The sequence below is a fragment of the Pristiophorus japonicus genome, chromosome 21 (assembly GCF_044704955.1).
Source record: "Pristiophorus japonicus isolate sPriJap1 chromosome 21, sPriJap1.hap1, whole genome shotgun sequence".
Classification (NCBI taxonomy): domain Eukaryota; kingdom Metazoa; phylum Chordata; class Chondrichthyes; family Pristiophoridae; genus Pristiophorus; species Pristiophorus japonicus.
In genome coordinates this window covers 1711575-1724519 of record NC_091997.1, presented here as the reverse complement: position 1 = coordinate 1724519, position 12945 = coordinate 1711575, and the positions used below count along the sequence as shown (strand labels likewise).

At 41.6% G+C, this 12945-nt stretch overlaps 1 protein-coding gene across 3 annotated transcripts in view; it reads left to right on the top strand.

Annotated features, from left to right (window-relative positions):
* The window catches only part of med24 (mediator complex subunit 24), a 590098-nt gene that overhangs the window by 528903 nt on the left and 48250 nt on the right, over positions 1-12945 (top strand). For all 3 annotated transcript variants that reach the window (XM_070864253.1, XM_070864252.1, XM_070864251.1), the window contains 5 exons: positions 5526-5673; positions 6708-6821; positions 8085-8132; positions 10290-10372; positions 11970-12056. In XM_070864253.1, the coding sequence (XP_070720354.1) occupies positions 5526-5673; positions 6708-6821; positions 8085-8132; positions 10290-10372; positions 11970-12056 (480 nt within the window). The remainder of the gene's footprint in view (positions 1-5525; positions 5674-6707; positions 6822-8084; positions 8133-10289; positions 10373-11969; positions 12057-12945) is intronic.

The following is a 12945-nucleotide window of genomic DNA, read 5'->3' as shown; positions in this document are numbered from 1 at the left end:
ATTAAAATGGACTGCAAAAGCTTCTATAGATATGTAAAGAGAAAAAGGTTAGTAAAGACAAATGTAGGTCCCCTGCAGTTAGAATCAGGGGAAGTCATAACTGGGAACAAAGAAATGGCATGCGAATTGAACAAGTACTTTGGTTCGGTATTCACGAAGGAGGACACAAACAACCTTCCGGATATAAAAGGGGTCAGAGGGTCTAGTCAGAAGGAGGAACTGAGGGAAATCCTTATTAGTCGGGAAATTGTGTTGGGGAAATTGATGGGACTGAAGACTGATAAATCCCCAGGGCCTAATGGTCTGCATCCCAGAGTATTTAAGGAGGTGACCTTGGAAATAGCGGATGCATTGACAGTCACTTTCCAACATTCCATAGACTCTGGATCAGTTCCTATCGAGTGGAGGGTAGCCAATGTAACCCCACTTTTTAAAAAAGGAGGGAGTGAGAAAACAGGGAATTATAGACCGGACAGCCTGACATCGGTAGTGGGTAAAATGATGGAATCAATTATTAAGGATGTCATAGCAGCGCATTTGGAAAGAGGTGACATGATAAGTCCAAGTTAGCATGGATTTGTGAAAGGAAAATCATGCTTGACAAATCTTCTGGAATTTTTTGAGGATGTTTCCAGTAGATTGGACAAGGGAGAACCAGTTGATGTGATGTATTTGGACTTTCAGAAGGCTTTCGACAAGGTCCCACACAAGAGATTAATGTGCAAAGTTAAAGCACATGGGATTGGGGGTAGTGTGCTGACGTGGATTGAGAACTGGTTGGCAGACAGGAAGCAAAGAGTAGGAGTTAATGGGTACTTTTCAGAATGGCAGGCAGTGACTCGTGGGGTACCGCAAGGTTCTGTGCTGGGGCCCCAGCTGTTTACACTGTACATTAATGATTTAGACGAGGGGATTAAATGTAGTATCTCCAAATTTGCGGATGACACTAAGTTGGGTGGCAGTGTGAGCTGCGAGGAGGCTGCAGAGTGACTTGGATAGGTTAGGTGAGTGGGCAAATGCATGGCAGATGAAGTATAATGTGGATAAATAGGAGGTTATCCACTTTGGTGGTAAAAACAGAGAGACAGACTATTATCTGATTGGTGACAGATTAGGAAAAGGGGAGGTGCAATGAGACCTGGGTGTCATGATACATCAGTCATTGAAGGTTGGCATGCAGGTACAGCAGGCGGTTAAGAAAGCAAATGGCATGTTGGCCTTCAGAGCGAGGGGATTTGAGTACAGGGGCAGGGAGGTGTTACTACAGTTGTACAGGGCCTTGGTGAGGCTACACCTGGAGTATTGTGTACAGTTTTGGTCTCCTAACTTGAGGAAGGACATTCTTGCTATTGAGGGAGTGCAGCGAAGGTTCACCAGACTGATTCCTGGGATGGCGGGACTGACATATCAAGAAAGACTGGATCAACTGGGCTTGTATTCACTGGAGTTCAGACGAATGAGAGGGGATCTCATAGAAACATTTAAAATTCTGATGGGTTTAGACAGGGTAGATGCAGGAAGAATGTTCCCAATGTTGGGTGAAGTCCAGAACCAGGGGTCACAGTCGAAGGATAAGGGGTAAGCCATTTAGGACCGAGATGAGAAGAAACTTCTTCACCCAGAGAGTGGTGAACCTGTGAAATTCTCTACCACAGAAGGTTGTTGAGGCCAATTCACTAAATATATTCAAGAAGGAGTTGGATGTAGTCCTTACTACTAGGGGGATCAAGGGGTATGGCGAGAAAGCAGGAATGGGGTACTGAAGTTGCATGTTCAGCCATGAACTCATTGAATGGCAGTGCAGGCTCGAAGGGCCGAATGGCCTACTCCTGCACCTATTTTCAATGTTTCTATGTTTCTATCCATCACCAAGATCATCTCTTTCCACCTCCACGGTATCACTTGCCTCTGCCCTTAGCTCACCTCCATTGCTTTGGAAACCTTCATCTGTACCTTTGCCACTTTCAACCTTCTCCCAATGTTTGACGGAACAAATCATTACAAATGGATATGATTTGGTGGCCATTACAGAAACGTGGTTGCAGGGTGGCCAAGACTGGGAATTAAACATACAGGGGTATCTGACGATTCGGAAAGATAGACAAGAAGGGAAAGGAGGTGGGGTAGCTCTGTTAATAAAGGATGATATCAGGGCAGTTGTGAGAGACGATATTGGCTCTAATGAACAAAATGTTGAATCATTGTGGGTGGAGATTAGAGATAGTAAGGGGAAAAAGTCACTGGTGGGCGTAGTTTATAGGCCCCCAAATAATAACTTCACGGTGGGGCGGGCAATAATCAAGGGAATAATGGAGGCATGTGAAAAAGGAACGGCAGTAGTCATGGGGGATTTTAACCTACATATCGATTGGTCAAATCAAATCGCACGGGGTAGCCTGGAGGAGGAATTCATAGAATGCATACGGGATTGTTTCTTGGAACAGTATGTTACAGAACCTACAAGGGTGCAAGCTATCTTAATCTGGTCCTGTGTAATGAGACAGGAATAATAAACGATCTCCTAGTAAAAGATCCTCTCGGAATGAGTGATCACAGTATGGTTGAATTTGTAATACAGATTGAGGGTGAGGAAGTAGTGTCTCAAACGAGCGTACTATGCTTAAACAAAGGGGACTACAGTGGGATGAGGGCAGAGTTGGCTAAAGTAGACTGGAAACACACTAAACGGTGGCACAATTGAGGGACAGTGGAGGACTTTTAAGGAGCTCCTTCATAGTGCTCAACAAAAATATATTCCAGTGAAAAACAAGGGCGGTAAGAGAAAGGATAACCAGCCGTGGATAACCAAGGAAATAAAGGAGAGTATCAAATTAAAAACCAATGTGTATAAGGTGGCCAAGGTTAGTGGGAAAATAGAAGATTGGGAAAATTTTAAACGACAGCAAAGTATGACTAAGAAAGCAATAAAGAAAGGAAAGATAGATTACGAAGGTAAACTTGCACAAAACATAAAAACGGATAGTAAAAGCTTTTACAGATATATAAAACGGAAAAGAGTGACTAAAGTAAATGTTGGTCCCTTAGAAGATGAGAAGGGGGATTTAATAATGGGAAATGTGGAAATGGCTGAGACCTTAAACAATTATTTTGCTTCGGTCTTCACAGTGGAAGACACAAAAACCATGCCAAAAATTGCTGGTCACAGGAATGTGGGAAGGGAGGACCTTGAGACAATCACTATCACTAGCGGGGTAGTGCTGGACATGCTAATGGGACTCAAGGTAGACAAGTCCCCTGGTCCTGATGAAATGCAACCCAGGGTATTAAAAGAGATGGCGGAAGTTATAGCAGATGCATTCGTTATAATCTACCAAAATTCTCTGGATTCTGGGGAGGTACCAGCGGTTTGGAAAGCAGCTCATGTAACGCCTCTTTATAAAAAGGGGGCAGGCAAAAGGCAGGTAACTATAGGCCGGTTAGTTTAACATCTGTAGTGGGGAAAATGCTTGAAACTATCATTAAGGAAGAAATAGCGGGACATCTAGATAGGAATACTGCAATCAAGCAGACGCAGCATGGATTCATGAAGGGGAAATCATGTTTAACTAATTTACAGGAATTCTTTGAGGAAATAACGAGCATGGTGGATAGAGGTGTACCGATGGATGTGGTGTATTTAGATTTTCAAAAGGCATTCGATAAGGTGCCACACAAAAGGTTACTGCAGAAGATAAAGGTATGCGGAGTCAGAGGAAATGTATTAGCCAGCCAATTCTCTATCCATGCTAACAGAAAGCAGAGAGTCGGGATAAATGGGTCCTTTTCGGGTTGGAAATCGGTGGTTAGTGGTGTGCCATAGGGATCGGTGCTGGGACCACAACTGTTTACAATATACATAGATGACCTGGAAGAGGGGACAGAGTGTCGTGTAACAAAATTTGCAGATGACACAAAGATTAGTGGGAAAGCGGGTTGTGTAGAGGACACAGAGAGGCTGCAAGGAGATTTAGATAGGTTAAGCGAATGGGCTAAGGTTTGGCAGATGGAATACAATGTCGGAAAGTGTGAGGTCATCCACCTTGGGGGGAAAAAAAACAGGAAAAGGGAATATTATTTGAATGTGGAGAAATTACAACATGCTGTGGTGCAGAGGGACCTGGGGGTCCTTGTGCATGAATCCCAAAAAGTTAGTTTGCAGGTGCAGCAGGTAATCAGGAAGGCAAATGGAATGTTGGCCTTCATTGCGAGAGGGATGGAGTACAAAAGCAGGGAGGTCCTTCTGCAACTGTATAGGGTATTGGTGAGGCCGCACCTGGAGTACTGCGTGCAGTTTTGGTCACCTTACTTAAGGAAGGATATACTAGCTTTGGAGGGGGTACAGAGACGATTCACTAGGCTGATTCCGGAGATGAGGGGGTTACCTTATGATGATAGATTGAGTAGACTGGGTCTTTACTCGTTGGAGTTCAGAAGGATGAGGGGTGATCTTATCGAAACATTTAAAATACTGAAAGGGATAGACAAGATAGAGGCAGAGAGGTTGTTTCCACTGGTCGGGGAGACTAGAACTAGGGGGCACAGCCTCAAAATACGGGGGAGCCAATTTAAAACCGAGTTGAGAAGGAATTTCTTCTCCCAGAGGGTTGTGAATCTGTGGAATTCTCTGCCCAGGGAAGCAGTTGAGGCTAGCTCATTGAATGTATTCAAGTCACAGATAGATAGATTTTTAACCAATAAGTGAATTAAGGGTTACGGGGAGAGGGCGGGTAAGTGGAGCTGAGTCCACGGCCAGATCAGCCATGATCTTGTTGAGTGGCGGAGCAAGCTCGAGAGGCTAGATGGCCTACTCCTGTTCCTAATTCTTATGTTCTTATGTTAAAGCTGCAGTATATAAAAAAAAAGACTTGGATTTATATCGCGGCTTTGTTGACCATCGAACATCTGAGTTTTACAGCCAATGGAGTACTTTTGGAGTGTAGTCAGTGTTGTAATGTCGGAAACACGGCAACCAATTTGAGCACAAGCAAGCTTCTACAAACAGCAATGTGATAATGACCAGATAATCTGTTTTTATTATGTTGATTGAGTGATAAATATTGGCCAGGACACCGCGGATAATTCCCCTGCTCTTCTTCGAAATAGTGCCATGGGATCTTTTACATCCACTTGAGAGTGCAGACTCGGTTTAACGTCTCATCCAAAAGACGACACCTCCGACAGTGTGTCAGCTTAGATATTTTTTGTGCTCAAGTTCCTGGAGTGGGACTTGAACCCACAACCTTTTGACTCAGAGGCAAGAGTGTACCCACTGAGCCACAATGCAAACTCAAGAATGAGGCAAAGTTATTTGACAAGTGGTTTAGGCATTTGTTCAGGTCCCATGCAGGACCATTTTAATCTTCACTGTATACAGTATCAATATGTAGAAACATTTATTCTATATGAATGATTTGTTTTTAAACATTTGGACTCTGTCGAAAAGCAAATTTGATGGCCCAGTCACAAGGTTTGATAAAGTGCTATGTTTCTGAATTCCCATATTAAGCTGTATAATTTGTTTCCAGTATTCCAGTCATAACCACTCAGTGTGAGCAGAACACTAAGATGGAATTCCCCACTGTTCATGCTCTAATTATGTTGGAGGGAACTCTCAACCTCACATCTGACACTCAGTCACTCGTGGAACAGCTAATCATGGTGAAAAGGATGCAGGTAACTGGGATCCAGTGCAATTTAAAAATTACTCTCAGATATCGAAATAATGGGTATCTTCGCTGACTTAATATCATGTTGTGAAACGCGTTTCCAAAATTGTCACAGATTAAAATGTGGTCATACATATAATGATTTACAAATGAAGCTTTATGTCATTAACTGCTAAAAATCATCATATAGGTGTAGCAGCATTACTGAGGGCAATTAGCAACATTGCAATATTTTCCCTCATTCCCATGCACATTTTTAGGTAAAAAGTTTACAAGCTATGGAAAAAATGGTTTGAATAATAATTTTGATTTGATGTCTATATAATAGCATAGTGTATGGGAAAGGTAAGGCTATTTGGCCAATGATTCAAACAGACTGTCCTGATTTTGCGGTCAAGGGCATAATCTCCTGAGACACTTGATCAACAAAAGATAAAACAGTCAAGAAGATGTAGCACTATGAAATGACTTGTGGAGACTGAAGGTAATAGAACAGAATAGAAGCAATATGAAAGCATATATGACTGCAACCAGTCAACTTTGAGTAAGTTTGCTTGTTATTGTTACGCTAGATTGATTTCCTGGAGCTCTTACTCTATTATAGGAGATTGGCATGAGTGTGTAAGCCCCTGCTACGTTGGTAAAGCTGACTTCTTTATCACATAAACCTATGATTCTGCCACTACAGTAAAGGAGTCAGTCATAGCAGTGTAAATACGGATAGTTGGTGACCACATACGCTCTCCCACAATCCGAGTGCCATTGTAAAAGCAACACATATCCCAGCAGTATTGGAACCATAGTGTTCCATAAATTGTTTGGCCATCTATGTCTGTTTGTACCCCTGCTGTGGTATTGATGCAAGTGTATTAGGCTTGAGCCATGTGCAGATGTCATTGCAATATCATCTGTGTTGAGTCACCAGATGTTGGAGAATCAGACTGTGGTTCCAATAGTGATTCTGGTCAGAGCGAGTTTTATTCTAGACACACAATGTGTTCTTAGAAAGCATTAACTGTTTGTAACTTTTCTCTTTCCTAGCGAATTCCCTCTCCTCTCTTTTTACTGGAGATCTGGAAGGCCTGTTTTGTTGGTCTTATTGAATCCCCAGAAGGAACTGAGGAGTTAAAGTGGACTGCATTCACGTTCCTCAAGGTAAAGAATCATCTTTCATTTCACAACTCAGTTGATTTTAATAGATTTTTTTTTAAAGACCATGACAAATTTTAAAGATGCAATATGGTGCTATTCCTGCTGCAATTTCTGGTCTCTGAAATGTGATGCAGATGAACAGGCTGTGTACAAGTAATAGCGTGTTAGTTCACACTAGCTGGATGCGGAATCTTGCTAAACAGCTCAGTTTGGGCGTTTTAAAGTACAGCAAATGTATTTGATTATTCATATCCTGTTCAAAAAATTGATATGTTGGTGTCTTTATTCGTCAAAAAAATAATCTGAACAGGCTATGGCCTGCTTATAGTACAAAAGATCAGAGTAGACTGATGTCTGGAAAATACATTTGTGTTTTTGCAAGCTAGTCAATATTACTTTCTTGAATACACAGATATACTGTGCACTAGCGTACTGTAATATTTAGCTATATGTAGAGTTGAGTAGATCAGTTATGTTTCCCATTTTAATTATTTTTGTTCAGATGCAGAAATTGGGATGAATGTATTGTACTCTGTCCTTGGTTAATGCTCCAACAGCAGAATATTTACATTTATCGCAGCGTTTGTCTAACCTTTTATCACTCATTGCCACTCTAAATATACACGCATACTTTTTTTGAGAGTCGTGTTCTTCCCTACTGGCGGGTGAGCAAGTTGGATAAAATGCATTGTCATTTTCTGGTGAGTTGAACTGCTCGCTCTTTAGGTGGAATGAGTTACCTGTCTGCCATACCTCCTTGGGAGAATGGAGGTCGGCAGGAACTCTTTGGTTTGACAAGGGAGACAAGAACCAAGTTAATCCGGATTGGCATACTTGGCAGTATGATAATTCAGCCAGGGTATACTAGAGCACTAATGATGAAGGCTCTTTGGCCCATTTTATCGCATCTTTCCAGAATACCATCACATTTTCCCATGATAGTATCTCGTTCTTCCTTAAATGCATGCAGTGCCTGGCTTTAACCACCCTTCCAACCAACCCGTTGTTCCCCCCACTTTCCCGCCCCACCCCCATGGAAAGAAATGCTTCCTGACATCCGTCAGACAAACTGTTATGTTGTGATACGAATAGTAGAGAAAATCAAGTCAACTTATGATTTCGTCAAGCTCCATTTGAGACCACGGAAGTGATTCAATTAATGTTTTTGATTGGAAGACATTATTAGTTTGGAATTTCAAAGTTTCCTTATGGATTTGTTTGAAAGGAGTGATGGCAACATACTTACCTTGTGTCTAATCCTTGCAGATTCCGCAGGCATTACTGAAGCTTAAGAAATATCCTCTTGGAGATAAAGTAAGTTGCTTTTTATTTTGGGGTAAGCTTCAGTCCCTGCACCGCCACAGTGATTTAGCTAGTCTCAGTAGCCTGGTGAGTTTATTTTTTTTACATTTGAGAAACCTGGACGAAGGGCCAAGGCCCATAGTGTAGGATATCACCAAGCTCAAAGTGTAGAAACACGAGATAAGTCAAGGGTGAGCTCATACTTGGGTTGTAAACACCTGTAGAGTGCAGAAAGAAAGACTGAAGGAGGTAAAGAATGCCACAGTTTTGATATCGTGGAATAGAATAAGTAGGAGACAATATGATGAGTCCTGATTTCAATAGCGAGAGGAGGAAGACTGTGCAGAGTGGCATATTTTGAATTTAATACTAACTACAAGTACAACGTCTCAAATCCGGCAACCTCTGGACCGAGACCGTGCCAATTTTTGGATTTTTCTGGATTTTGGATAAGAAAATCAAGAGCGTATGTATGCTACCGAGACAGACGAAGTACTAATGGTGGCGTGGGTCTGGTTGAGGGTCATTCGACAAGGCTCGGACCGATCGAACCTCATTTAAAACGGCGGCAAAGCAATAACTAATCCAGCCTGCCGGTTTTTGGACAATAATTTTGAATTTTATTTTACTGAATATCAAATGGGATTTTCTCAAATGTCCTGTTTTCGAACAATTCCAATTTTGGACAGCCGAGTTTGAGACATTGTACCTGTAGAGGAAAGTTGAGAGGAGCAGTGAGGGGAAACAGCGAGAAAGATGGTGATGGTGAGAGAAAGATTATTTGTGTGGGTTGAACCTGCATTCCCTGCTGTTAGGACACTGCAAGTTATATTTCCTGATCATTAAAGGGTCCCATGAACGTTTAACGCACCTATATTACATTTCCTTTTCTGCTATTTGTGTGTAGGTGGTAACCCATTTAAAATAAACAGCTGAATGCCTATCTAAATATAGCGCACAAAGGAATTCAGTACGAACGAGTTACGCATGTGAACATAACCTTTGCCAATTGAAGAAAAGACCCACGTGTATCTATCTCATCAGTCTGAGCATGTGGGCCCTATCTGTAATCGAGCAGATTAATGACCACAATAGGCCCCCCTCCCTATTTAGCTATGAAAGTTTGGACATGGTGAAATGAACAGAAGGGTGAAAAATTGGTTTTGAATTTCACCACAATCCTGGGAAATAATTCAAATCAAATGCATTTTTACTGTAGCATTATTACAGTGGTTTGTGGGTGTAACTGCGAGAGGAATCGGAAACTCGTATTATGGAACCAATCGTGGAGGACACGATTTTTAAAAAAAACATTTTTTGTAAAAACACCAAAAATATCTGAAAGGGTAATCAACATATTCTAGCTCACATTTCTAATAAGTGATCCTCAAATTCTGAGGATAACAGGGGAACTCTCAGGCCTTCATGCATCTTCTACACAAGTATTTCTTAGCTTTGGATATGATCCAACTGGAAACGTCAAAGAAATTTAAAGCTTGCATTTAATTCCTAATGGTCTATACCACACCCACAGTCCGATGGGGATTCTTTTGTTACTATGAGCTAATGGTTTTGTGTCGCTGGGCTGTAAATATCACCAGAATATCTTATTTCTTTTGTAATTATTGTTTTTAAGTACAGACTCGCCCAAACCCAGTGTATAACTAGCACGCCTGACAATAAATGGCTAATATGAGGTGGAATACAAGAAGCCGATTCAGGATCATCATGGCGCACAACATCTGCTTCTGCCGCATATATGTTTAGGACAAGTGTGAAGTGTGTTGTGACAAATCCCATAAGCCGCTACACTTATCCAATGTTGTACGATTTGCAAAAAAAGCAGTGAAAATGCTGGTTTCTGAGTGAAAGCAAATGGCTACACCCATGTGTAACTTAACTGAATTATTTGCCACGTGTCCCCAGCACTCTGCTTTTTCATTAGTGACAGATGGGAATCAAATTGGCTTCGGTTTTCTTTCTGGCAGATAAAAGGCGCTGTTAAGTTGGTGCTCGTTTCGTCCAGACTGCAGGAGAGGGGGAATCTGCAACTGATTCCATGCGTTTAATAAATTGCAATCTGAACTAAACACGAGCATTACTTGATTCCTTGGCGGTTAACTGAGCCGCAAGGTGCCTTGACGATTTTTGTGCTTGTTTTGCGTGCAGGACTTTACTGAAGATGTGAATACTGCTTTTGAGTTTTTGCTCAAACTTACTCCACTTCTGGACAAGGCAGATCAGCGATGCAAGTAAGTGATGCGTCAGATTTGTGAGGTACAGGTGGGACCTATGTTGGTGCTACTATATTTGGTCTCTTATTGTGTGCTGGGTGTATTAGTACATTGGGTGGCGGTTGTATTATATTCTTTTGTTTACCTTCTCTCTGAAGTTAAACCTCGGCTATTGAAAGGCACATTACTGCTCCACCCTAAAACAGGTTAATGTACTCATTAATTTTATGACCTGAACTTATTCTTCTGGGATGCTAGATCAATGGGTAGAGTGCAGTTTTCAGTAAGGGGCAAGAAAGTGGTCATTTGAACTGCTGAAGTTAATCTCGTGTACTGGGAAGTAGGAGGGGTAGGTGGATGGCGATACATTATCAGTAGCACATCATAAATTTTCTGACACACGAGGCAGCTTCTGGTGAACAGAATGTACGCTACTAATCCTATCAAACAGTTTGTATGTCACAAAGCTGCAGGCTGGGAGGAGAGGGGCCAACTAGTCCTGGATGTCTGATTTTGGTCCAGATATGCAATCTGTGCAACCCTGCATTCATGCGGTTTGAACGAGCTGTCAAAGTAATTGCAACCGCTTAACCAATTGGTCTCATGGGCATCTTTGGTCATCTGTTGGAATAGCTGCCATCACTGTTACGCATCCTGGCAGAACTTGTACTTCGTGATTTACTTGATTCCCAGTACTTATTGCCATCTAGTGGTAGCAATGCAATATGGTGAGTATTGCACAGAGTTGTGAGTTGTATCTTTATTGCGTATTGAATTTGAAATGGCAATCATAGTGCAAAAACTATGAAAATGACTGCTGTGCAGGTGTTGGTTGACAAGGAGGACTAACGGTGATGTTTTATTGGCTAAAGGTGCCTCACTATACCAGTGGGTTGTTTTAGTGAGTTCAGGACTAACTAAATGTGGAACGCGAACTCACAAATCTTTCTAATGGGTTTGATCATGCTGTTCCTCCAAACTGTACTCATCTGCTGCACGTCGCTGTGTGTGAGGGAAGTGGGAAGTTGGAAAACACAGAGTTTGGAGGTGCAGAGAATAGCTGATTTTTTTTTAAACTTAATTTTTTTTAAGTTTATAAAATACAAAACTCAAGGACATAGTAAATTGAGCCCAGGTAAAGTATTAAAGATTGCCACAAACTCTAAAACCAGGGGACCATTCCATAGCTCATTGCTTATGGTTACAAGGGTCTGTGTTGCTGACAACTTACATGATTAACAAATAAAGCAGTGCCGTTCAGTAGTGGCATTGTGACATGCTGTAGTATAGACTGGAAGTGTGGATGAACTGTAACAATGCCAGAGGGCAAGAAAACAGTATTTTCTCTTGAACAGGACGACATTTGCACGCACAATTTTCCGATCTACGATGTGGCATCAGGTAAACAGAGGCCAGATACCTCTCTGAAGGGAGAGCTGATCTTCCCATCCATTCCAGAGAATGTTGCATGATGCAATGAAAAACCTGGGGTTAGGGTGATAAAGATCAGGAGGCGGGAGTGTGGGAAGAAAATGAGAACTACAGTGGTAGAGATTCAGTTTATATTAAACTACTACCGCATTAGATTAATGTATTCTTCTCTTTCCCAACATAGCTGTGACTGCGTCAGTCTGTTGCTTCAGGAATGTGGGAAACTCGGGCTTCTTTCAGAGGGTAACATGAAAAACCTGGTCAACAAAAGGTAGGACAGTTACTGTCTGGTGCCTTTTGAGGGAAGGTGAAGGACATCCTCTCCAGTGTCACTGTTCTGTGTGTATTGCTTGTGGAGTTCAGTGCCTGAAAAAGCATTGCTTACTTTACAAAGGAAAAGTTTTTGCAGTTTGTTTGCAAATTCTATTCTGGTATGGTATAAGCAAAAAGGATAAAAAGAGCACGCGATTGCATTGAATAATTTACATAAACTTCAATCACTAAATATGTCGTTGTGTAAACCTGAATGGCATTTGGAGAGGCAGCAGCCTCGATTTTCAAACCTTTCTCTTATAGGCAGCTGGAAGAAAATTATGATCCCAAGTTACATTAAATGGTTAATTTTACAGGTACATTGTCTTCTGGAAATTATAAGAGGAGACAAAATTTACAGCAAAAAATGTATCTAATCTGGGGAAGGGAGGAGAATGAACAATGACGTTAGTCACCTGCAATTGTTTTAGGTTTAAAGACGTGGGGCTAGACTTTCCACTTCACACCGCCCATCTAAGGCCCATCTATCGCCCAAAATGGACCCCTATTGCCCATTTTGAGCAAAAAGTGGAAACTAGGCCCAAAACATCGGCGGAAAAATAGGCTCCCAAATTTCCACTTTGATCGCCGAGATGATCGCCCACACTAACATTCAAATTTATGTTGCGATGCATAAATGTAATCAAAATGTAATCCTAATTTAGTTACTTGGTCATGCTTAAAGATTACGATATAACTTTGCAGATTCTAATTAGATTTTCCATACAGCATTAAATAATAAATATGGATGATTTCAAATTTAAATTTCAACTTACTCTTGCAGCCGCGTCGGCAATCTCTGCCCAAATCCTCCGATATGCACAGGGTGGAGGTTTCCCATGCCCACC